Source organism: Pelophylax lessonae (assembly GCF_965119305.1).
Source record: "Pelophylax lessonae genome assembly, chromosome: 6".
NCBI classification, from domain to species: domain Eukaryota; kingdom Metazoa; phylum Chordata; class Amphibia; order Anura; family Ranidae; genus Pelophylax; species Pelophylax lessonae.
The window spans coordinates 59,119,254-59,143,356 of record NC_138773.1 but is presented as its reverse complement, the minus strand read 5'-3'; the positions used below and the strand labels follow the sequence as shown (position 1 = coordinate 59,143,356).

At 45.2% G+C, this 24,103-nt stretch overlaps 2 protein-coding genes across 5 annotated transcripts in view; one reads left to right on the top strand and one right to left on the bottom strand.

Moving 5' to 3' along the window:
- RPUSD1 (RNA pseudouridine synthase domain containing 1) overlaps nucleotides 1-12,476 on the bottom strand; it is an 82,160-nt gene extending 69,684 nt beyond the window's left edge. The window contains exons 1-2 of the mRNA XM_082261256.1: nucleotides 12,453-12,476; nucleotides 1,182-1,380 (exon numbers count right to left, since the gene is read on the bottom strand). Of these exons, the coding sequence (XP_082117382.1) occupies nucleotides 1,182-1,363 (182 nt within the window). The 5' untranslated portion in view covers nucleotides 1,364-1,380; nucleotides 12,453-12,476. The remainder of the gene's footprint in view (nucleotides 1-1,181; nucleotides 1,381-12,452) is intronic.
- Nucleotides 12,477-12,552: 76 nt separating this feature from the next.
- Nucleotides 12,553-24,103, top strand: part of CHTF18 (chromosome transmission fidelity factor 18) — a gene marked incomplete at its 3' end in the record, with an annotated part of 125,185 nt that continues 113,634 nt past the window's right edge. For all 4 annotated transcript variants that reach the window (XM_082261250.1, XM_082261251.1, XM_082261248.1 and 1 more), the window contains exons 1-3: nucleotides 12,553-12,699; nucleotides 15,271-15,486; nucleotides 21,864-22,005. In XM_082261250.1, the coding sequence (XP_082117376.1) occupies nucleotides 12,609-12,699; nucleotides 15,271-15,486; nucleotides 21,864-22,005 (449 nt within the window). In that variant the 5' untranslated portion in view covers nucleotides 12,553-12,608. The remainder of the gene's footprint in view (nucleotides 12,700-15,270; nucleotides 15,487-21,863; nucleotides 22,006-24,103) is intronic.

Below are 24,103 nucleotides of genomic sequence, written 5' to 3'. Positions count from 1 at the left end.
ATAGATCCAGCACAATGGTAATAAACTGTGAATACACCAACTGTGGAGGATGCATTTAAAGAATTGTGACCTCCTCCACCCAACGCGTTTCAGAGAAAGAGCTCTCCTTCATCAGGGGGGATAGAGGAGATGTCACTTTACGTCCATCACATGGATATTGTACGTATTATGATCTTAAAAGTTCCTCGAATTCTCTATGGGGAAGCCCCATATAAGGAAAACAGGTATCACTGAGACCAAAAAGAACTCCGTCCCTGAGACTCCCAAATGCTGATGTAAATGTACCAAAAAATGGTGCAATAATTGAAATTCCACAGAAACCCGCTGATGTCTAGGTAATATATGGTGCAGTGTCATCTGTTGGAAGTGCAGACTGAGCCTTATATGGGGCTTCCCCATAGAGAATTCGAGTAACTTTAAACCACTTTAAGACCGGAAGGATTTGCCCCTATTTTGTGATTCGGCACTGCATTATTTTAACGGACATTTGCGTGGTCGTGCAACGCTGTACCCAAATAAAAATGATGTCCTTTTTTCCCACAAATAGAGCTTTCTTTTGGTGGTATTTGATCACCTGTGCGATTTTTATTTTTTTGCGCTATAAACAGAAAAAGAGCGACAATTTTGAAAAAAAAAAAAAACAATATTTTTCACATTCTGCTATATGACATTCTCACAAAAAAAAAAAAATCGGACAGATCGGACCCCTAACTGACATTTTTGACACTTTTGGGGCTACCAGTGACATCACTACAGTAATCAGTGCTAAAAATATGCACTGTTACTGTAATAATGACACTGGCAGGGAAGGGGTCAACCCTGTGGGTGATCAAGGAGTTAAATGTGAGCCTAGGGGCGGGATTCTAACTGTGGGGGGGCGTGGCTTCTGAAATGACCATAGAGACATGTGATCCTATATAGAAGGATCACATAATCTCTGTGATCATTTCAGGGAGAACGGTCAGCTGTGTTTACAACAGCCGACCGCCCTTCTCTCTCAGCGGAGAGCGATCGTGGGTGTCAGGCGGCTCCGCCTGCCCGCTGCATTGGCATCCCGCGTGCTACCCCCCTAGCTTTCCACGTGCTACTGGAATTTGGGGCTTAAAGACCAGAATCATCCCAAACGGATGCCATTGACTCAAGGTCAAAGGCTGTCAACACAGGCTCTTATAGTCACTCACCTGAACCCATAATAGGTGTCTGGATCAGCCAGCTCAGGGAATCGGTGCTTCAGCTGGCTCTGTACCGTCACTTTCTCATACCACATTTTGCTGTCTATGCGAATGTCCCAGTGCTTGTTCACCACCAGGAAGTCCGGACTCTGGTACAGAATACAGAGCTTCTCCATGCTGCCTGCCTCCATCACTGAACAAATACTGCCTGAAAGACAAAGGAAGTAGAAAGTCAAGGCCCTCCTGAGTGACATGGATATTACACAAGGCTTTCCAGAAGAATTCTGGAGGAGTAGGGTGGGGGGGGGGGGATTATTAGCAGCAATAGAGATGGACTATGAAGAGAACCACTAATGGAAAAAGCGACAGGTTCTCTTTTGGGTGACAGAGGTGTACTAACTTTTACACTCCTGTGACCAGAGTCCAACTTACATTGGGTTGTAGCCCGCTGTCAGCTGACGTCACAGAGCCGCTCCAGGCTCTGGAAGGATCCCGACCATATTATCGAGATAGCTGTGAGCCAAAGCCAGCTGCTCCCGCCCCCCTTTCCAGCTTGGTGCTCCAGTGAGCGCTGAAGTGGCAGAGCAGAGAGCCAGGTGACTGACAGTCCCTGCTCTCCACTCCGAAAATACAGAGAACTAGGCGATTAGTTCAGATTAAATGCTGCAGCATAGAGGTGAGTGTGTGTGGTTAATATCTTTAATAAAACATTTGCACAAGCTGAGCAATATCTCATCATTTTTTTTGGCAGTTTAACAAATAGGTAAACCCAATATTTCTTATTCCTGCTGTATCATGTACTTGTATGAAAACGTATTCTGTTCTCTTTGTGTTGCTTCCTTTATGTGAAATCCCTGGTGATCCTGCCAGTTCCTCTGCTTACCTATTAAACTATTAAAAACTGACCACACTAGGCATAGGAGCACAACGTGGTCAGTTTTTAAGCTGTGCTGTGAGCTAATCCAAGGATCAGGCTTGCGCTGACATCCCCCCTCCGCACAGTAATTCACTGGGAAGATCACTAATTTGCTGTTTCTCCTCTCCCAGCAATCCAAGATTCTTGTACAGCTGAGAACAGAGGGTATGTGATCACTTATAATAAAAAAGAAAAGTGAAAAAATATATTTATAATATTTTTATTTCTATACACAAATCTTTCACTTCTATTTTAAACTGGATAGGTTGTTTTACAAGAGGGTTTACATATACTTGAATTCCAGTATCATCAGCTGCAGCTAGTAGCCAAAAATGTGATTTATATTCTCATTGAGGAAACTATACTGCATTTTGGCCACTAGATGGAGGTGATGATACAGGAATTAAAGTGGTTCTAAGGCCCCTTTCACACTTGTGCGACTTGTCCTGCGAATTGGGACTGCAAAGTCACATGACAAGTCGTACTCCATGATTTTCAATGAGTAAGGTTCATATCTGTGCGACTTCAAGTTGCAACGACTTCAAAGTAGTCTCTGCACTACTTTGGTCCAACTTTTATGTGTTTTGAGGTCCATAGACCTCAAGATTACACAGACATTGCTTCAAGTCCAGTCAAAATCACAGGAAAAAATTGCGGCAAAAAAAAAATAAAAAAATCACACGACTTTTAGGTCACATAAGTGTAAAAGGAGCCTAAAGGTTCAAGATGTTTTACCTTCATGCGTTAAAAAAAAAAAAAAAAAAACTTTTCTGTGCAGCAGCCCCCCCTTAAGGCCCCTTTCACACTTGTACAACCTGAAAGCGACATGACTTTAATTAATGTCTGTGTAACCCTGAGGTCTATGAACCTCAAGTTGCATTAAAGTCAGACCAAAGTAGTGCAGGGACTACTTTGAAGTCACACAGATATGAATGGTACTCATTGGAAATCATGGGGTACGACTTGTCATGCAACTTTGCAGTCCGAGGCAGCAGGACAAGTCGCACAAGTGTGAAAGGGGCCTAATACTTACCTGAGCCCCATCATGATCCACCGATGTGCACGAGAGCCTTGGCTCTCTGGGGACTCTTCCTCCTCATTGGCTGAGACAGCAGCAGGAGCTATCCGCTCCCGCTACTGTCAATCACAGCCAGTGAGAATAGAGAGGGGGTGGGGCTGAGTCACTGCTCTGTGTGTGAATGGACACGCAGAGCAGCAGCTTGGGAGAGAGCCTGCTTGGGTGCCCCTATAGCAAGCGTTTTGCTCTGGGGGCACTCGGCAGGAGCTCCGGCGGAAGACACGAGAAGAGGAGGATTTGGGCTGCTCTGTGCAAAACCATTACACAGAGCAGGTAAGTAGAACATGTATGGAATGTAGCACTACTCCCTTGGGAGCTGCTGGTTACAGGTTCCCCTGGGTTACCCATAGCAACAACATGACAGTTCAGCGTTTTCGAAGCGCTTTGACTCAGTCAGGAAACAGTTTAGGAGTTTTGGTTTTTGTGGTTCTATTGAGAACTTGGATAGGAGAAGGGATGAGTGGGATACTTCAACTTGAATAAACTATTCACAATTTGCTGGGACGATTTGATATTGCTGAGTGCAGCAAGGCCGCTGCTTCACCTTGTCACTAGACATTAATGAACTGTAGTAGATAAGCTGTACTGTACTGTACGACACTCTTCAGGGCCCTTCCTGGCACCCCCTTTTTCCCTATTCTTCAGGGTTCTCTACACGGCACCCCTTTTACTGTAACACTCTCTGTGTGAGCTGGCTCCCTGATCCCCTGACTTCACTGGAGTGGTCCCCCTTCCTGGGCAGACCTTTTGGCAAATCTCCTGGTACTCATGGACACTGTTTTTCCCCAGAGACTCTGCCAGCAGCTCCACTGTCAGCTTCACTGGATCCTCTGCAGCTCCACACCTGGTTCACTAGGCCGACCGCCTAAGACCATTTTCCTCATACACAGCAGGAGGAGAGACAGCCGCCCTCCTCCTCCAGGGACTCTGCTTCCCGCCAAAGACGCCCTGTCACATGTCCCCACAGTATTTATGGTCAATCCCAGGATGCACCGCGTGGTGCCCAAACACTGGGACTGACATAAAACCTAATGTGTCACTGGCTGGGTTTCCTCCACTGTCCAACAAGCTCCCTCATTGGATGCAGTGGGGACACTCCCTCAGACCCAGTGAATCACACCTGGAGACATGTGACAGGCAACCCAATAGATCAGGCTCCCCTGATAAGCAGAAGGAGCATTGGACGCATTTACCAAGCTCCTACCTACCTAGGAGGGTGCTACAGTATTTTTTCTAAAATAGCCTTTATTATCACTTTTGAGTGTAAAGCCTGTTTGTATGGCTGCTATGTCCCCATAGAGCAGTGATGGTGAACGTATGGCACGCGTGCCATGTCTGGCACATAGAGCCCTCTCTGTAGTCACACAAGCTAAGTTGTCGGATCGCACACAGCTCCAGCCACATAAAGAAAACAATGTGTAGCAATACTTCCAGGCATTGGGCCTGATGTGGGTCTGCCATGGTCACCGGTAACACCAACAGCACATTTAAGCTGATTGCCCAAAATGTGAGATTTGAGTCAATGAACAGTCCGCCATCTTTGTTTTGTTTATTTTATATTGGGGATGGGAGAAGGGAATGAGTGGGATACTCCTCTGGCTCAACTAGGTACAAATGGGACACTTGAGAAAAAATGCCTTTCAGCGCTGACTTGACGCCGGCTGGATGCCGACCAACTCTTGCTGGTGCTTGAAAGCACTGACTTGCTGTACTGTATTAAAAACTGACTTCTGGCACTCTGGTTAGCTCAAAAGTCTTTGACGCTGCTCCCTCCAGTCCTTGCTGACTGAGGCAGCCTCTTGTAATGCTGCTGCAACTCCTAACACTGTACACTCTGCACTTCAGGGTCAACACTGGCACCCCCTTTACTCTTCAGCGTCAACACTGGCACCCCCTTTCCTTTGCTCCTGCACTGGCTAGCTAGCTCCCGGATCCCTGTGACCCTCTCCGGAGTGGTCCCCTCTGCTAGGCAGACCCCCAGGGGCAGTTTGCAGTACTCATGACTGGGAATGTTTTCCTGAAACTCGACCCCTCTCAGCGCCGCTGGTCCTCGGCACACCGGATCCTCTCTGCAGCTCAGCTCAGCCCTCTGACAAGCCGCCTGGGACACCCGATTCCTCTGACAGGAGGAGAGACAGCCGTACTCTCCCTCCTGGGACTCTGCTTCATGTGCTCCCCTCAAACTTATACCCACTCCCAGAATGCTGTGTGGCAGAATCTGCCTTGCTGGGGTAGATACAAGCCGGGGTGTGCCATTGGCCGGGTTTCCTCCACTGCCCAATGAGAGCCCTCATTGAGCACAGTGGGGAGACTCTCAAGTCTCAACAGCCACACCTTGGAACCATGACAACCCAGCTAAAAATCATGGCGCTGCTAGACCCCGTGCGTGGAACTGAGCGCGGACGCAGAGAAGGCCTTTGACCGGGTGGGTTGGCCTTTCCTGTTTGCCGTGCTCAAATATATTGGGTTGGGTAAATCGATGATAGATAAAATAACCAGAATCTACACAAATCCAATCGCTAGGGTGAAAGCTAATGGGATATTATCAAAGGCATTCCCAATAAAAAATGGTACAAGGCAAGGGTGTCCGTTATCACCCCTCCTGTTTGCCCTAACACTGGAACCCTTCCTTTGTAAAGTCAGATTGAACCCAGATATAGAAGGAGTAAGAGTAAAGGGGAAACAATACAAGATAGCCGCTTATGCGGATGACATGCTATTTTCTCTAACTAACCCGAGTATCTCATTGCCGAATCTGATACAAGAACTTAAAATATATGGGGCCTTATCAAATTTAAAAATCAACTTTGGGAAATCAGAGGCAATGGGAGTAGAGATGTCCACGGCCCAGGTGCAATTACTGAAAAATAGCTTTGGTTTCAAGTGGAATGAGACGGCAGTGAGATACTTGGGAACATTTATACCGGCGAAACTAGAACAAGTGTATGATCTCAATTTCTTGCCTATGATAGCAACGACCAAGAGACTTCTAGAAAAATGGCATGGGGGGGATGCAGTCATGGTTTGGTAAATGTAATCTATTGAAGATGATAGTATTGCCAAAATTTGTCTATCTCTTTTGAGCGCTACCGGTGAAGATACCAGGCAGATTCTTTAACCACTTCCATACCAGGCCTATTTCGGACACTTTGTGTTTACAAGTTAAAACCAGTATTTTTTCCTAGAAAACTACTTAGAACCCCCAAACATTATATATATTTTTTTAGCAAAGACTCTTGAGAATAAAATGGCGGTCATTGCAATATTTTTTGTCACGCAGTATTTGCGCAGCGGTCTTTAAAACGCCATTTTTTGGGGAAAAATTACATTTCACTGCATTTAAAAAATACTAAACAGTAAAGTTAGCCCATTTTTTTTGTATATTATGAAAGTATGATGTAATGCCTGAGTAAATAGATACCCAACATGTTAAAGTTTAAAATTGCGCCCCCCTGTGGGATGGCGACAAACTACGGTCAATAGAGATCTCAATAGGCGACACTTTAAATTTATTTAACGGTTACCAGTTTAGAGTTAGAGTGTAGCTCTTTTTTTTAAGTTATTGCTCACGCTCTGGCGATCGCGGCAATACCTCACATGTGTGGTTTGAACAGCGATTTCATTCGCGGCTCGACTTCCGTATACGTTTTTTTTTGTGCGCGAGCTAACGGTGATCGGGGCGACTAAATTTTTTTTTTTTTTTCCCATTTATTTTATTTATTTTTTTAACTTTATTACAGTTTTTAAAAAAAAAAAAAAAAATCTGATCACTTTTATTGCTGTCACAAGCAATGTAAACATCCCTTGTGACAGCAATATGCAGTGACAGGTACACTTTATGGAGGGATCGAGGGTCTAAAAGACCCTCGACCCCTCCACTACACTTCCCTGTATGCAAAACGCCGAAAACGGCGTTTTTGCATACAGCCGTTTTTCAAATTTGTCGCCGTTTTGCAGCACACTAACCCGGAAGTGACGTCATGGACGCCGCCTCCGGGTTACGTCATCGGAGACCCGATCGATGCCGTTTCCGGCATTCATCGGGACTCCATCCAGCCGGCGGACGGGAGCCCCGGTAAAAGCCGCGGAAGGCGGCGGGAGGACGTCCCCTCCCGCCCCCCAGGGTAACGATCAAGCGGCTCCCGAGCCGCATCAATCGGTACCGACGGAAAGCCGACCGTCGGCTTCAAACAACGGTACCGGGATGATGCCTCTAGCTAGAGGCATCATCCCGGTATACCCCCGCAAAGTGTACCGACGTCATATGACGTCGTCCTAGGGGGAAGTGGTTAAGGTAATACATTCACTATTTGTAAAATATATCTGGTCCCATAAAAAATCACGAATAGCACGGGAGATTCTGACATTGCCTAAAAAAAGGGGGGGGGTTTAGCACTGCCAGATGTACGAGCATATTATCAGGCGTCCCACAAAAGCAGAATTTTGGACTGGTGGCACCATTCGGAGACCAAACTCTGGGTAATGCTGGAACAAGCACAAACAGAGGTAAAATTTGAAAAGAGCGATATGGTGCTATCAGGACCTCCCTAAAAGATTAACCACTTAAGCCCCGGAGGAATTTCCTGCTAAACTACCAGGGGGTATTTTGCGATTCGGCACTGCGTGACTTTAACAGACAATTGCGCGGTCGTGCGACGCTGTATCTAAACAAAAAAAGAGCGTACATTTTGCAAAAATAACAATATTTTTCACATTTTTTTATATGAAATTCCCCAAAAAAAAATGTAAAAATCAAAATTTTTTAAAATTTTCGGCCAATTTGTTTTATGCTACCTATGTTTGGTAAAAAAAAAAAAAAAAAACGCAAAAAGCGTATTTTGATTGGTTTGCGCAAAAGTTATCGCGTTTACTAACTAAGGGAAAGATTTCTGTCATTTTTGGTGTTTTTTTTTTAACGATCTGCGATTTTTTTTGCGGTACTGCGACATTGGGGCGGACAGATCGGACCCTTGACTGACATTTTTGACACTTTTGGGGTTACCAGTGACATTTCTACAGTAATCAGTGCTATATATATATATGCACTGTTACTGTAAAAATACACTGGTAGTGAAGGGGTTAACTTTATTTGGGAGGGAGGGAGGGGCTGTGTGTGTCCCTAGGGGCGTGCTTTCTACTGTGATTGGCTGTGGCTTGAGCTGTAAGGACACTGATCAACTGATCTACATAGTAGATCCATGTGATCAGTGTCTTTACAGCGAGGAGAATGACAGGTGGCTTGTTTACACAAGCTGCCTGACATTCTCCCTCTCCCCCGCCGATCGCCGAGTGACCGGCGGACATCGGGTCCGCTGGTCACACGCGCGGGGGGGGTCCGTGACCGCGCGGGCGCGCGCTCGCTCCCCAGAGCCTCACAGGCGAGCGACGTAGACCTACGTCACTCTGCCTGTGAGGGGCCGACTGCCGCAGTAAATATACTGTGAGCAGTCGGCAAGCGGTGAAGACACCACTTAATAATTGGAAATACATTACGGATCTGTACGAGACCAAATGTATTCCGTAAACTGACGACAGATAGATCTCCCCTGTTTCCAATATTAGGTAACCCCCGATTTCATCCGGGACTAGATCATAGACAATTTACAATGCTAAGGGAAAGGGAACAGGCATCGTCATTTCTAACACAAAAAAAATGGCCTTCGGTGACGAGACTGATTGATGGGGATGGACCATATAAGGTGCCATTTTGGCAAGCCGTTCAATTACATCATTATTTAGTCTCCATATCGGATCCAGTGGATTTCGATAGAACTTTAACGAGATTCGAGCAAGCTTGTGTAAAGCCAGGAAATCTCTCACGTACTCTATCAATTGCATATGGCCTACTGACAAATCAAGATGAACAACCAGTACTACCTTGGGTGAGAAAATGGGAGGAGGACTTGAATTGTAACCTGACAAACGAACAGATCCAGAGGATATTGAGGTTTGCCCTAGGGTCCTCTAGATGTACCAGAGTACAGGAGATGAACTATAAGCTGGTAATGAGATGGTATTTCACGCCCGAGAAACTACATAGATGGTTCTCAAATGAATCTAATCTATGCTGGAGATGCGGAAAGGAAGCGGGCACTCTGTACCATATCTTCTGGACCTGTTCTAAAATAAAAACTTACTGGACAGGTGTGAGGTACATAGTCCAGAAATTTGCAGAATATGAAATAGAGGAGAATCCGTCTCTTTTTTTTCTATTAAATTTATCGGATATGCCAACAAAAAAATATGAGAGATCGATAATTCCCCATCTGATAAATGCAGCAAAGGCATGCATCCCAGGAGCCTGGAAAAAACACACAACCTCCCTAAAGGCCCGTACACACGTACCGATCGTCGGCATACAAACGTCGGTGGACGAAGGATCTGCCGATTGTATGCGTGTTAGTATGGTGCCTCCAAAAGATGTCTGCGCACAATCCGCGGACAAAAGTCTTTCTTGCAAACATGAAAATATTTGTATGCCGACACCAGAACGGACGATTGTTCGCCTGTCAGTACAGAATTCGGCCGACAGACCGCAGATTTGCAAGACTGGGCATGCTCAGAAAATAGAAAACACAGGGAAAGTTAACCATTACATGACATCACTTCTGCAGTCGGCGGACAAAATTCTTGTGCTGTCCTTGTGCTGTCTTTGCACTTTTCAGCAGACACCGACATCCCGGGGAGAAAAGAGGAACATTTGTATGCCGACCATCGGTACGTGTGTACGGGGCTTTAGTGTCCGAGTGGATACGAAGAATAGAAGATAATAGGAGATTGGAAGAACTAATAGCCATGGCACAAAATAGACAGGAGAAACTTAGGAAAACCTGGGAATTGTGGAATCACTTTATATGTTCTGAAGAAGGGAAACAATATCTGGCAAAATAAAATGAGAAGAAAAGGGAGATAGGGCAAGGGAGAGTGGAGTCCCCCATCTCTGTTCATGAGAATATTAGGGTTTTTTTTTTTTTTTTTGGGAGAAAGGGTGGGAAGGGAGGGGAGGGGAAGAAAAAAGGGAGGAAAAAAGAAAAGAATTTAGAGGAACAGCAGATAGAGATGTTATATGTTATAATATATACTGTGAAGAAGATGTATATGATGTTGGAAATGTTTGGTATAACCTTGTGAATCCCTAAATAAAAAAAAGAAATAATATGAAAAAAAAAATCATGGCGCTGCTGATAAGCAGACAAGGCCCACTATACTTTACCTAGCACCTACCTTGTAGGGTGCTACATATGATTGATATGGTACAGACCACAGCACCCATGTGAATGACCCCCCCCCCCAGACCGCAAACTCGCTCATCCATGTCTTTATGGACCTTGCTTTGTGCACTGGTGCGCAGTCATGTTGGAACAGGAAGGGACCGTCCCCAAACTCTTCCCACAAAGTTGGGAGCATGAAATTGTCCAAAATGTTCACTGGAACTAAGGGGCCAAGCCCAACCCCTGAAGAACAACCCCACACCATAATCCCCCCTCCAACTAATGATTTGGACCAGTGCACAAAGCAAGGTCCATAAAGACATGGATAAGGCTAGGTTTCCACTAGTGCGGCTACGAAGTCGTGCTACTTCTAGCACGACTTCGTAGCAAAAGTAAACCGCGGCTTCAGTTAGACTTGTCCCTCATATATAGAGGGAAGCCGCGCTCAAAAGTAGTACACGATTTACTTTTGAGGTCGCGGCAACTGAAGCCGCGGCAGTGGAAACGGGCCCCATTGAAAACAATGGGTTTTGACTTGCTGTGCGACTTGACATGTGTCAAGTCGCACAGCAAGTCGCGCTAGTGGAAACCGAGCCTAAGTGAGTTTGGGGTGGAGGAACATGACTGGTCTGCACAGAGTCCTGACCTCATCCTGATAGAACACCTTTGAGATGAATTAGAGCGGAGACTGTGAGCCAGGCCTTCTCGGCCAACATCAGTGTCTGACCTCACAAATGCGCTTCTGGAAGAATGGTCATACATTTCCATAGACACACTCCTAAACCTTGTGGACAGCCTTCCTAGAAGAGTTGAAGCTGGTGTAGCTGCAAAAGGTGGGCCAACTCAATATTAACCCTACGGACTAAGACTGGGATGCCATTAAAGTTCATGTGTGTGAAGGCAGGTGTCCCAATACTTTTGGTAATATAGTGTATAACACAATATATACAATAAAATCATCTTTATCAGATATAGAGACACCTATACCCCCAGGAATCACAGAGCTGAACAACAGGGATCCTCTCCATACATTTATACTCCATGCAATCTCTCCATACATACATACATACATACATACTCCATGCAATCTATCCATACATACATACTCCGTGCAATCTCTCCATACATACATACATACTCCATGCAATCTCTCCATACATACATACTCCATGCAATCTATCCATACATACATACTCCATGCAATCTATCCATACATACATACATACATACTCCGTGCAATCTCTCCATACATACTCCATGCAATCTCTCCATACATACATACATACATACTCTATGCAATCTCTCCATACATACATACATACTCTATGCAATCTCTACATACATACTCCGTGCAATCTCTCCATACATACATACTCCATGCAATCTCTCCATACATACATACATACATACATACATACATACATACTCTGTGCAATCTCTCCATACATACTTCATGCAATCTCTCCATACATACATACATACTCCATGCAATCTCTACATACATACATACTCCATGCAATCTCTCCATACATACATACATACTCCATGCAATCTCTCCATACATACATACATACTCCGTGCAATCTCTCCATACATACATACTCCATGCAATCTCTCCATACATACATACATACATACATACATACATACATACATACTCTGTGCAATCTCTCCATACATACTTCATGCAATCTCTCCATACATACTCCATGCAATCTCTCCATACATACATACATACTCCATGCAATCTCTCCATACATACATACTCCGTGCAATCTCTCCATACATACATACTCCATGCAATCTCTCCATACATACATACTCCATGCAATCTCTCCATACATACATACATACAAACATACATACTCTGTGCAATCTCTCCATACATACATACTCCATGCAATCTCTCCATACATACATACATACAAACATACATACTCTGTGCAATCTCTCCATACATACATACTCCATGCAATCTCTCCATACATACATACATACTCCATGCAATCTATACATACATACATACTCCATGCAATCTCTGCACACACATATTCTTCATACACACATCCACCTACCTGCCCGTGTTTGTGCGATCTGCGGCTTTCCGCACATCCGCCGACCAATCACCGAGCAGCAATGCCTCCGTCCGTCCAATGGTTGCGGAGGGGAGGGGCGGATGACGGCGGTCCCCCGGAAGTGGAAGTGTGGCGGGAATGTTGTAGAGGACGGAGATGGAGGAGGAGGAGTATGATCTGTACGGTGTGGAGGATGACTATGAGGAGCAATTCTCCTCTGAGCTGGAGGTGCTGGCCGAGCTGGAAGGTAATCATAGCGGGGGAGGGGGAGGGCTATAGAGTCACACTGGAGTGCTCCTTCCATTACTTATATGTGTATAGTGGAGGGGGAGGTGTGCTGTCATATGTATGGGGGGGTACAGGTGCAGTTCTATCACATATGGTGAGGGATGTGCATATTTGTATGGGGGTGTCATATACTGGGGGGGGATATGACAACTGGTGTCCCCCAGTATGAATACATAACAGCACCCTCCCCCCCAGTATACGTATACAACACCTCACACCCATATATATATATATATATATATATATATATATATAATGGTCCCCGCCCTAGTATATATATATATATATATATATATATATATATATTACATATGTAGCCCCCCCAATATGACCCCACACCCCTATAATTTGAAAGCCCCCCCCATACATGCATCTATCTATATGCAGGGGTGTGGGGTCATATTGGGGGAGGGGGGAAACATCTGTACTATATATGCTAGGGTGGGGACCATTTCATATATATATATATAGCAGCTGGTGTCCCCCCAGTATGAATGCATTACAGCCCCCTCCCATTCCGTATGCATATATAATAACACCCCACCTTCAGCATACATATATAACAGCCTCCCCTGGTATATAGATATGACAGCTGGTGCCCCCCCCCCCCCCCCCAGTATGCATATATAATAACACCCCACCTTCAGCATACATATATAACAGCCTCCCCTCAATATACAGATATGACAGCTGGTGCCCCCCCCCCCCCCAGTATGAATATGTAACAGCGCCCCACCTTCAGCATACATATATAACAGCGCCCCCCCCCCCAGTATACAGATATGACAGCTGGTGTCCCCCTGCCCCAGCATATACATATAAAGATATTGTCATCGCCCCCCCCAGTATGACCCCACACCCCTACATATAGCTATATGAAAGCCCCCCCCCCCCCAGTATACATATATGTAGTGGGGCCATGTTGGGGGTGACAACATCTGTAATATGTATATATACTAGGGCGGGGGACCATTCTATATACACGGGGAGTGTAAGGTGCTGTTTTGTATATATGTATACTGAGGGGAGGAGTGCTGGTATATATTCATACTGGGGGACACCCGCTGTCATATATGTATATGGGGGGCAGCCGGAATCTGTCATATGTATACTGGGGGACACCCGCTGTCATATATGTATATGGGGGGGGGGGGGCAGGAATCTGTCATATTTATACTGGGGGACACCCGCTGTCATATATGTATATGGGGAGGCAGCCGGAATGTGTCATATTTATACTGGGGGACACCCGCTGTCATATATGTATATGGGGGGGCAGCCAGAATCTGTCATATGTATACTGGGGGACACCAGCTGTCATATATGTATATGGGGGGGCAGCCGGAATCTGTCATATGTATACTGGGGGACACCAGCTGTCATATATGTATATGGGGGGGCAGCCGGAATCTGTCATATTTATACTGGGGGACACCCGCTGTCATATATGTATATGGGGGGGCAGCCGGAATCTGTCATATGTATACTGGGGGACACCCGCTGTCATATATGTATATGGGGGGGCAGCCGGAATCTGTCATATGTATACTGGGGGACACCAGCTGTCGTATATGTATATGGGGGGGCAGCCGGAATCTGTCATATTTATACTGGGGGACACCCGCTGTCATATATGTATATGGGGGAGCAGCCGGAATCTGTCATATTTATACTGGGGGACACCCGCTGTCATATATGTATATGGGGGGGCAGCCGGAATCTGTCATATGTATACTGGGGGACACCCGCTGTCATATATGTATATGGGGGGGCAGCCGGAATCTGTCATATGTATACTGGGGGACACCAGCTGTCGTATATGTATATGGGGGGGCAGCCGGAATCTGTCATATTTATACTGGGGGACACCCGCTGTCATATATGTATATGGGGGAGCAGCTGGAATCTGTCATATGTATACTGGGGGACTCTAGCTGTCATATATGTATATGGGGGGGGGGGGGCAGCCGGAATCTGTCATATGTATACTGGGGGACACCCGCTGTCATATATGTATATGGGGGAGCAGCTGGAATCTGTCATATGTATACTGGGGGACTCTAGCTGTCATATATGTATATGGGGGGGGGGGGCAGCCGGAATCTGTCATATGTATACTGGGGGACACCCGCTGTCATATATGTATATGGGAGGCAGCCGGAATCTGTCATATGTATACTGGGGGACACCCGCTGTCATATATGTATACTTGAGGGGGGCAGGAATTTGCAGTGTATATTGGAGGACACCAGTTACATGTATATACTGTGGATGGGGGACTGTCAGTGGAGTTATATATTCATACTGGGGGTACACCCGCTGCCATATATGTATATGGGGGGGCAGCCGGAATGTGTCATATGTATACTGGGGGAGACCAGCTGTCATATATGTATACTTGAGGGGGGCAGGAATCTGCAGTGTGTATATTGGAGGACAAATACTGTGGATGGGGGGACTGTCAGTGGAGTTATATATTTATACTGTAGGTGGCACAGCTCTCATGGATCTCCTTACATTTTTTTAACAGATGCTGAGCCTTCCCATCCCCAGACCAGAGTATCGCAGTTTCGCAATAAACGTTCATTTGAGGAGGCGATTTCCACTGCTGATCACCTGACCGGATCTGAGAGCCGAGAGAAGAACGGTGATGGTAACACGGGAAAATCAAAGAAGCGGGACGCAGCTATTCTCCATCTGTCAGAAGAGGATGAATTCTCCGATAGCTTCTATGAGCCCCCACTCAGTATGTTCCCTGTTCTGTACTGTGTGTGAAATACATACACTTATATACACTCACAGTGGGGAAAATATTATTATTGGATCCCCTGCAGATTTTGGAAGTTCGCCCACTTACAAAGAAATGAAGGGTCTATCATTTTTATCATAGGTATATTTTAACCACTACAGCCCCGGAAGGTTTTACCCCCCTTAATGACCAGGCCATTTTTTGCGATCCCGCACTGCATTACCTCAACGGAAAATTGCGCGGTCGTGCGACGCTGTACCCAAATACAATTGATGTCCTTTTTTCCAGCGGGTATCTCCGCTGACAGGGAAGTGAAGGGCTCGCTTAGTCACAGCTATTAGCGGCCTCTCGCCCGCCTGCCTGGTGTGTCAGTTCATTCATGCACATAGTCGCAGTAGTGACATCACAGGAGGCGGGCCGCCGGCCAGAGGCGGGATTTTCGACACAGGAGGAGCGGAGAGTTTGCTTGCCTGTGACATGGAGGTGCCAATAAGTAAGGAAATTGCCATCATTGGGGTGGGGGGGGGGGGGCGGCGCTGAGGCGAGGTTACCAATGGTATTTGTATTATGCAGCATTATGGGGTTAATGTATTGCCACTGGTCACTGATGCATTAGTGAACTACTAGTGGCAATTAATTAACCCCTTTGTGCTGCATTAGTGAAATCAGTGTCAGTGCAACCAGTGTCAATTAACACATACTGGTTGCACTAATGCAGCACAAAGGGGTTAATTAACTGCCACTGGTCGGTCACTAATGCATCAGTGGCAATACATTAACCCCCTCATGCTGCATAATACAAATACCATTGGTAATTAAATGTAACCACTTGCCAACCAGTCACAGTACATATACTGTGACAGGGTGGCAGCTACAAGTGTACGTCGCTGCCTGTTTCTGGCGTATGCCCGTTCTATCTATTTTAAAATTATTTGGGGGAAAAAAGGAATTTTCAGTTTCGGTTTTCGGCCAAAGGCATCCTGCATTTTCGGTTTCAGCCCAGATTTTTCATTTCGGTGCATCCCTACTTTTTGGGGACCAGTGACACTAATACAGTAATCAGTGCTAAATAATATGCACTGTTACTGTATAAATGACACTGGCAGGGAAGGGGTTAAAACTGGGGGTGATCAAAGGAGTTAAATGTATACCTAAAGTGCTTACTCGCTGTGTGGGGGAAGGGTTCTGTGACAGGCACAGAGAGATCGCAGTTTCAGCTTAGCTGAAACTGCTTATCTCTCCCTGCCTGTGTGACAGAAGATTCACCTGCTTTGTTTACATAAGCAGGCGGGTCTTCGGTCAGTTTCCCTGACGATCGCGGGAGGGCAGCGGCAATCGCCGCTGCTTCTGCCACGGCCCACCTCCCGCTGTGTCAAAATCACGTAGTACTACAGGATTTTGCGCAGCCGAGCCGCCCTGCCACAGTAATATTACAGCGGGTGGTCAGCAAGTGGTTTAATGATAGGGTCTCGATCAAAAATCTAAAAAAAAAAATGATACAAATGTTATAAATTGAGTTGCAGTTCAGTGAGTAAAGTAAGTATTTGATCCCCTACTTACCAACAATAATTCTGGCTCCCACAGACTGGCTACAGTATGTGCTCATGTGGTACACAGATTGGTCCTTTCCATTTAAGAAAATGCTCCTAACGACAACTTATGTGTATAAAAGACATCTGTCCATAGAATATCTTTCCTCAATTCAAACCTCACCATCATGGGCAAGACCAAAGAGCTGTCAAAGGACGTCAGGGACAAGATTGTAGACCTGCACAAGGCTGGAAAGGGCTACAAGACCATCAGCAAGAAGCCTGGTGAGAAGGAGAGAACTGTTGGAGCGATTATTTGCAAATGGAAGAAATGCTAAATAACCATCAATTGCCCTCAGTCTGGGGCTCCATGCAAGATTTTGCCTCATGGGGTAAGGATTGTCATGAGAAAATTGAGGGCTCAGCCTAGAACAAACTGGGAGGCGCTTGTGAATGATCTAAAGGCAGTTGGGACCGCAGTCACCAAGCAAAGCATTGGTAATGCAATACGCCACCATAGATTGAAACCCTGAAGTGCCCACAAGGTCCCCCTCCTCCTCAAGGCACATGTGCGCGCCCATCTGAAGTTTGCTAATGAACATCTAAATGATTCAGAGAAGGATTGGGAGAAAGTGCTGAGACCAAAATTGAGCTCTTTGGCGTTAACTCGACTCTGTGCTTGGAGAAATAAAAATGCTGACTATGACCCTAGGAACACCATCCCTACAGTCATGCACGGAGGTGGAAACATTATACTTTGGGGCTGTTTCTCTGCTAAATGTACAGGCTGACTTTGCTGCATTGAGGGGCTGATGGATGGGGCCATGTTTTGTAAAATCTTCAATGAGAACCTTCTTCCCTCAGCCAGAACACTGAAGATGGGTCGTGGATGGGTCTTCCAGCATGACGATGACCTAAAACATACTGCCAAGGCAACAAAGGAGTGGCTTTAGAAGAAGCACATTTAGGTCTTGTTGTTGCCTAGCCAGTCTCCAGACCCTAATCCTATACAAAAATATATGGAGGGAGCTGATACTTTCGAGGTTCCAAGCTCCTTAAGGATTTAGAAAATATCTGTGAAGAGTGGACCAAAATCCCCCCTGAGATGTGTGCAAACCTGGTAACCAACTACAAGAAATGTCTTACCTCTGTGCTACCTCACTGCTATCTGCAGTGTGAAATTTAAGGCACTGCTGCTTCAGACTGCTTGTCTCCAGGATATTTGGAGAGGGATTTGGGGGGGTCACGAATGTGCTGCTCACTGCTCTACTTTGCTGGAGGCTCTGAGATGAGGAAATAAAGCCCCACCTCTTCCAAGATTGCCTTCTCAACACAGAGACCCAGTGCAGAACAGTTGGGGAAAGTAGAATAATGGCACCGGACCCATAGGGTTATCTTAGTGGTACTGCTATTTTAAAGTGGAACTTTATGTAAAAACTAGAAAAGGGTTAACAGGCAGGATTTTTAATGCAGAAAAGACATTTTTTTTTTTATCTCTTCTGCATTAAAGTTACCTGCCTGTCTTCCCCAGTACAGTGAGCTGTGCTCGCATGACTCACTCAAGAAATTCAGAATTCCTATTCATGCACGGGAATTATGTCCTATTGACCAGGCCAATGAAAGTAGCCGTCAGTTGATACCTGGAAGCTTTTTGCTCAAAGATGCCAGAGGCTCATGGGAAGTTCCAGGACACAGCATCGCTGGAGCCAAGGTAAGTATGGTCCTGCTTTGAAATGCTGATGTTGGCTTAAATGATCTGGTTCCCGGACAGGCAGCTTGTACACCCCGAGGATCTCCACAGTCTCCTTGGCTTTGTGTAATGTATCAAAAATGGAAATTGAAGTACCACACCATTGCTAAGAGGTCCAGATACAACTTTATTCCAATAAAAGTCAGGGAGACATCCTAAAAGTAGCTAACGCTTTTCAGGGGTCCAAGAGCGCCCCTTTCATCAGGGCTTGATTAACAATGTGAATAGATTAGTAGTGAACTAGATTATTAATGTTGTTTTTTTCCAGTATGATTGCTAGCACTGGCCTTGTCAGCAGCTGGTTTGGCATAGAAAAAAAAGACATCTCCACGTAGATACAGTTGAGTATTTTGGTTTTCCTATGACCCTGAGGAGGGGATATTATATTGATATGGAGATGGCCTGTCAAAGGGGCGTCTTTGGTCATGATACCCAAGAGTATTTTTAAATAGGTGAAATACTAAAGAAAAAAAAAAAAAAAAGTTGAGTCAGCCCCTTGCATCTTATGTCTTCCATACTACAAAGGCAAAATCTCCCAAAAATTATGTTTCAGGCTACGTTCACATGTGGGCGCAGCGGATCACGGGCAGAATCCCCACGATTCTGCCCACGATCTGGAAATCATTGCAAATCGCGGGATGCCTGTGCGATGTCCATGATTTGCAATGGCACCCCAAACGCTGTGCGATGTTGCCGCGATTTCCGCCTGCCGAATCGCGGTAACAGCGCGCACACAGAATAGCGGGATGCATGATGCCCAAAAAAGGTACAAGAGCTTCTTTTGTGCATCATGTGTCCCGCGATTCTGTTTGCGCGATGTTACCGCAATTTCCGGATCGCGGGCAGAATCCCTGCGATTCTGCCCGCGATCCGCTACGCCCATATGTGAACATAGCCTCAAGGGTAAAAAAAAAAAAAACGCCTCTATCAGAACCAGAAAAAACATAAGGAGATCTCCATATGAATACAATTTTCCCCTTTTCGGGTCATTATTCAAACCAAATCGACAATTGTATTAATATGGAGATGTTATGCTGTTTTTTTTTTTTTATGTCTTTGGATGCTTTGGATATTTTTTTGATTGTCACCTTGACATTTATTGGAAAGTGTATCTGGACCTTTCAATCATCTGGTGCTTCAATTTTCTTATTTGTCACATTACAGTACAAGCCAAGAAGACTGGAGGGAGAACCTCAGTGGAGTATAGAAGCCAACTTCCTTGGAACCAGATTATTTATACCAGGGGTGTCAAACTCAATTTTTATTGCGGGCCACATCAGCATTATGGTTGCCCGCAAAGGGCCGGTTATATCTGTAAGATTAGATGTCCAGAGCATCCCACGCCCCCTTACAAGAGATGTCAAGAGCTCCCCCACCATAAGTCACGGGTCACCCACCCTTCATGGTATCACAATGCACCCCTTTACCTTGTGCTACTGCCAGGAAGAAGATGTGGGTGGACCTGTGAAGAAGAACGTGCAAGGTCTGGAGGAGGACCAGAGGAGGGCTGGAGTCAGTTTACAGAGTTTGCTGAATGCTGAGACCAGGGGAGGCAGAGACAACGTGGTGTTGTGGTTGCACAGAGAGGTGCAGGATCTGTAGGAATTCTGACCTCTCTGTTGCAGACTGCTGAGAAGGGGGGGGGGGCAAAGATGAGCCTTTCTGAAACAGCACAGAGAAGCACAGGATCTGGCAAAGGAATTCTGTCCTCTCTGCTGTCGACTACAGAGACAAGGTGGGAGCAGAGACAAGAGGGGTGCTGTAGCTGCAGGAGAGGTGTGAGGGCCACATGAAATGGCCTGGGGGGCCGCATTCGGCCCGCGGGCCTTGTGTTTGACACCTGTGATTTATACCAACATCAGTACTTTAAGATGGCAATACCAATAAGGGATCTTTATGGGTCCAAGGCTGTTTTCCAGTTTCCTGAGTTAGACACTTTCCAGGCACATTGATATGGATACTTTATAAATGGTGAAGTGCCCCTCCTAGCTAAAAAAAGTTTTTTATTTTTTGACTGACTGGGGAAGGGTAAGAGCTGCTGTCAGGTTTATTTTGAGCACTAGGGTTGCTATTTGTAGAGCAATCTGTTTGGATCCCTCTTTAGAGAGCATTTGTCAGTCTTTAACCCTTTGGACCTCTCACTAGCATACTGCAACCAAGTGCGTTACATGTGATTGCAGGGTGGGTGTCGAGCAGCCCCGCTTAGAGGTATTCGCCCCCACCACCAAAAAATTAAGTCAGCAGCTACAAATACTGTAGCTGATGACTTTTAATATTAGGACACTTACCTGTCCAGGGATCCCGTGATGTCGGCACCCCAGCCAATTTTCCGATCAGCTCTCGGATCGCCGTTTGTGGTAAGAGAAACTGGCAATTAAGCCTTTCGGTTTCACAGCTTGCCCCCTACTGCGCATGCGCGAATCGCGCGGCATTTTCTAACTTGCCCGTCAGTGTAGGGGGGCAGAGCTCTGGAGGAATCTCACCACATCAAAATCTCTGAGAAGTGGGGACAGGTACCTGTCAAAAACAGATACCTACTCCCCCTTCCCACCATAAAGGTGCAAAATGGGGCACCGGAGGGGGAGGAAATAAACAAGCGGAGCTTCCCCTTTTCGTTGGCGCTCCGTTCTAAATGAGTCGCAGTCAGCAGGCGGTTGTTCCCACTCAAAAGAACAGGGGGTAAAATTACTGATGTGGCATCAATCATGGCCGCAGCATATATCTACCACTGGCAACTGCCTCTGCCGCTAAAGGAAGAATGGTTGGAGGAGTGGCCCCCCAACTGCTAGTGTAAACAAGACCTAAGGGGTTGTATGGGGATCATGTAATTGGCTTGCTATATGCACATATCTATATAGATATCTCCAGAATGAGTTCCAGAGTTCAGCGCACAGCAGTGCCCAATGGTCACTTAGAATGGGGCAAGAGACATCTCCCTAACATAAACACAATAAAAAAAAAAAATCCTTACAGAAGTTTTAATCCTCTCCAACTCTGTCTAAAACAAAAATCACAAAATCTAGAACAATCAAAATGGTATGCTAATGTTTCCATAATACAGGCTTTTTCTTGATATTCTAACTTTTCTTCTGCAGCTCCTAAACCAAAGCGTCCAAGAATTGATGCTGTTAAGAAATTGAATTTTGGTTCAGATGATCAGTCTCTAAATAGCTCAGCGATCAGCGATGATATTACTCCTCCACCATCCCCGAATTTCACAGACCAGAAAAATGCGAGGTAAATAAAGCTGAAGTATGACCTATTCTAAAGCTGACTCAATTTTCAGTGAGCCCAAAAATGGTTTGTAGAAATACTTTTCTCCATTTGTAGAGAGCTGCTGTTTTGTGATGTCGTTAGATGGTCCTAGACTTATGCCCCGTACACGCGCATCGATTATTGGCCGGGAATTTTCGGCCAATGTCTGATCGGCCGGTTTTCTGCTTGTTAGTATGATGCTTCCGACAACCAACTCCAGATTTTTTTCGGCCGAAAAGTCAGTGTGCAGGCTATAAAATTTTTGTTGGCCAACACAATGGCCGATTTTCCGTCAGTCAGTACAGATTTCGGCAGACAAAAATCTGATAAGCAAGGCTGGGCATGTTCAGAGAATAAAAAACACACGGAAAGTAAACCAGCACATGACATCACTTCAGAAGTAGATTTTTGTTGGCCGAGAAAATTCGTGTGCAGTCTAGGCCCATTCCAACCAATAAAACACTCTGGACAAAAGTCGGACGATCGGTCAGCCAATAATCGTTGCGTGTGTACGAGGCATTACTCTATATGTCTGCCACCAATCAGAAACCTAATTAGAGGCGTGCCAAGAAACTTGCTTTTTTACTTATTTTGTACTTTACTTTTCCCTTGAGCATTCAGATTTCACTTTTTAGCTGGCTAGCTGACCCCCGGGTATTCTTGGAGAATGTGTGGGAAGGTTTGTGGGCAGCAGCAAAACTGATAATAAAGGAACTCCCGCTTCCCTGGCACCACTGCCTGTAACGTATACATGCTAATGACACTCCCTGGATTTGAGAGGACTAGAGAGAGAGAGATACCCCTGATTTGCAATCCCTTGAACTGATATTGGTCTTAAGATAGGAGGATGCTCCGCAGTGGGCTAGAATGGAATATCCACATAGGTTTAAGAGGAGTTGAGCAGCCACAGAAAATAATTGCTTGCTGAAAATGCATTTATCAGACATTTACGACAGTTGTGAGTTTTTTTTTTTTTTGTTTTGTTTGTGTGTTTTTTTTTTTTTTTATTTATCTTGCTCTGGCTGGGGTTGAGCATTAACTACAAGGTGATTGGTTGGTTGCTGTTGTTTTTACCTTTGTTGTGGCTCAAATATAAGGCTACATTCACATGTAGGCGTTTTGGGGGCGTTTTTCTGCTCTAGGATCAGCTCTCAAAATGCCCAACAAGACAAATCCTATTCATTTCAATGGCCCCTGTTCACATCTGAGCATTTTGACTCTGTGAGCAAAACGCCCAACGCTCAAAAAGGTACTTGAGCTTCTTTTTTTGGGCAGATTACAGGCATTTTCCATTGGTCTCCAGTCAATCTAAAAACGCCTGAAAAAACGCCTGTAATAGCAACGCCAAGATGTGAACGGAGCCTAAAGCTGTGAATTTTTGTTATCGGTTTGGTATATATACTAGGTTTGATTTTTATTCTTCCATGTTACTTGTCCAGCATTTCCATGTCCTCTCTAGCCATTGTTAATTTTATCATTTTTAGTTTCGGGCCACACAACACATTTGTATTTGCTTATTTAGGAGCTTTTAACACATCACCAGCCTGGTTTAATTTTCTGGCTTTTGATTTGCTAAATGATTGCGGTTCTTGTAGAAATAAATGAAGATGCCTTTTTAACTGGTCCTACAGTGTTTATTTTACACAGTAGTTTTAGTGTTCAAACTGGGAAACAAAGATATGAGCGGCAGATTTGCACAGTTAAAAGCTACTCCATTGCAAAGTACCTGACCAGCTTTTTTGCAGATACAGTAAACCCCCCTCCATTGCGGGGGTTACGTTCCGGACCCAGCCGCGAAAAGTGAAAATCCGCGAAATAGAAAAACCCTATTAAAATGCATTGTAGGCATGTTTTATTTACTGTCACTGTACGTGTAAAAGCATTTTAAGGTCTTTAAACACACTTTTAAAACAATAGAAACTCATTTAAACACCTAAAAGACAGAGCAAGAGCTATGGAAAACACAAATATTTCATTTTTAATGATTTATATAGTAAAATAACATTACAAAAAAAAACGCAAATTACCGGGACCGCAAAAACTGAACCGCGATGGAGCGGGGGATTACTGTATTTATAAA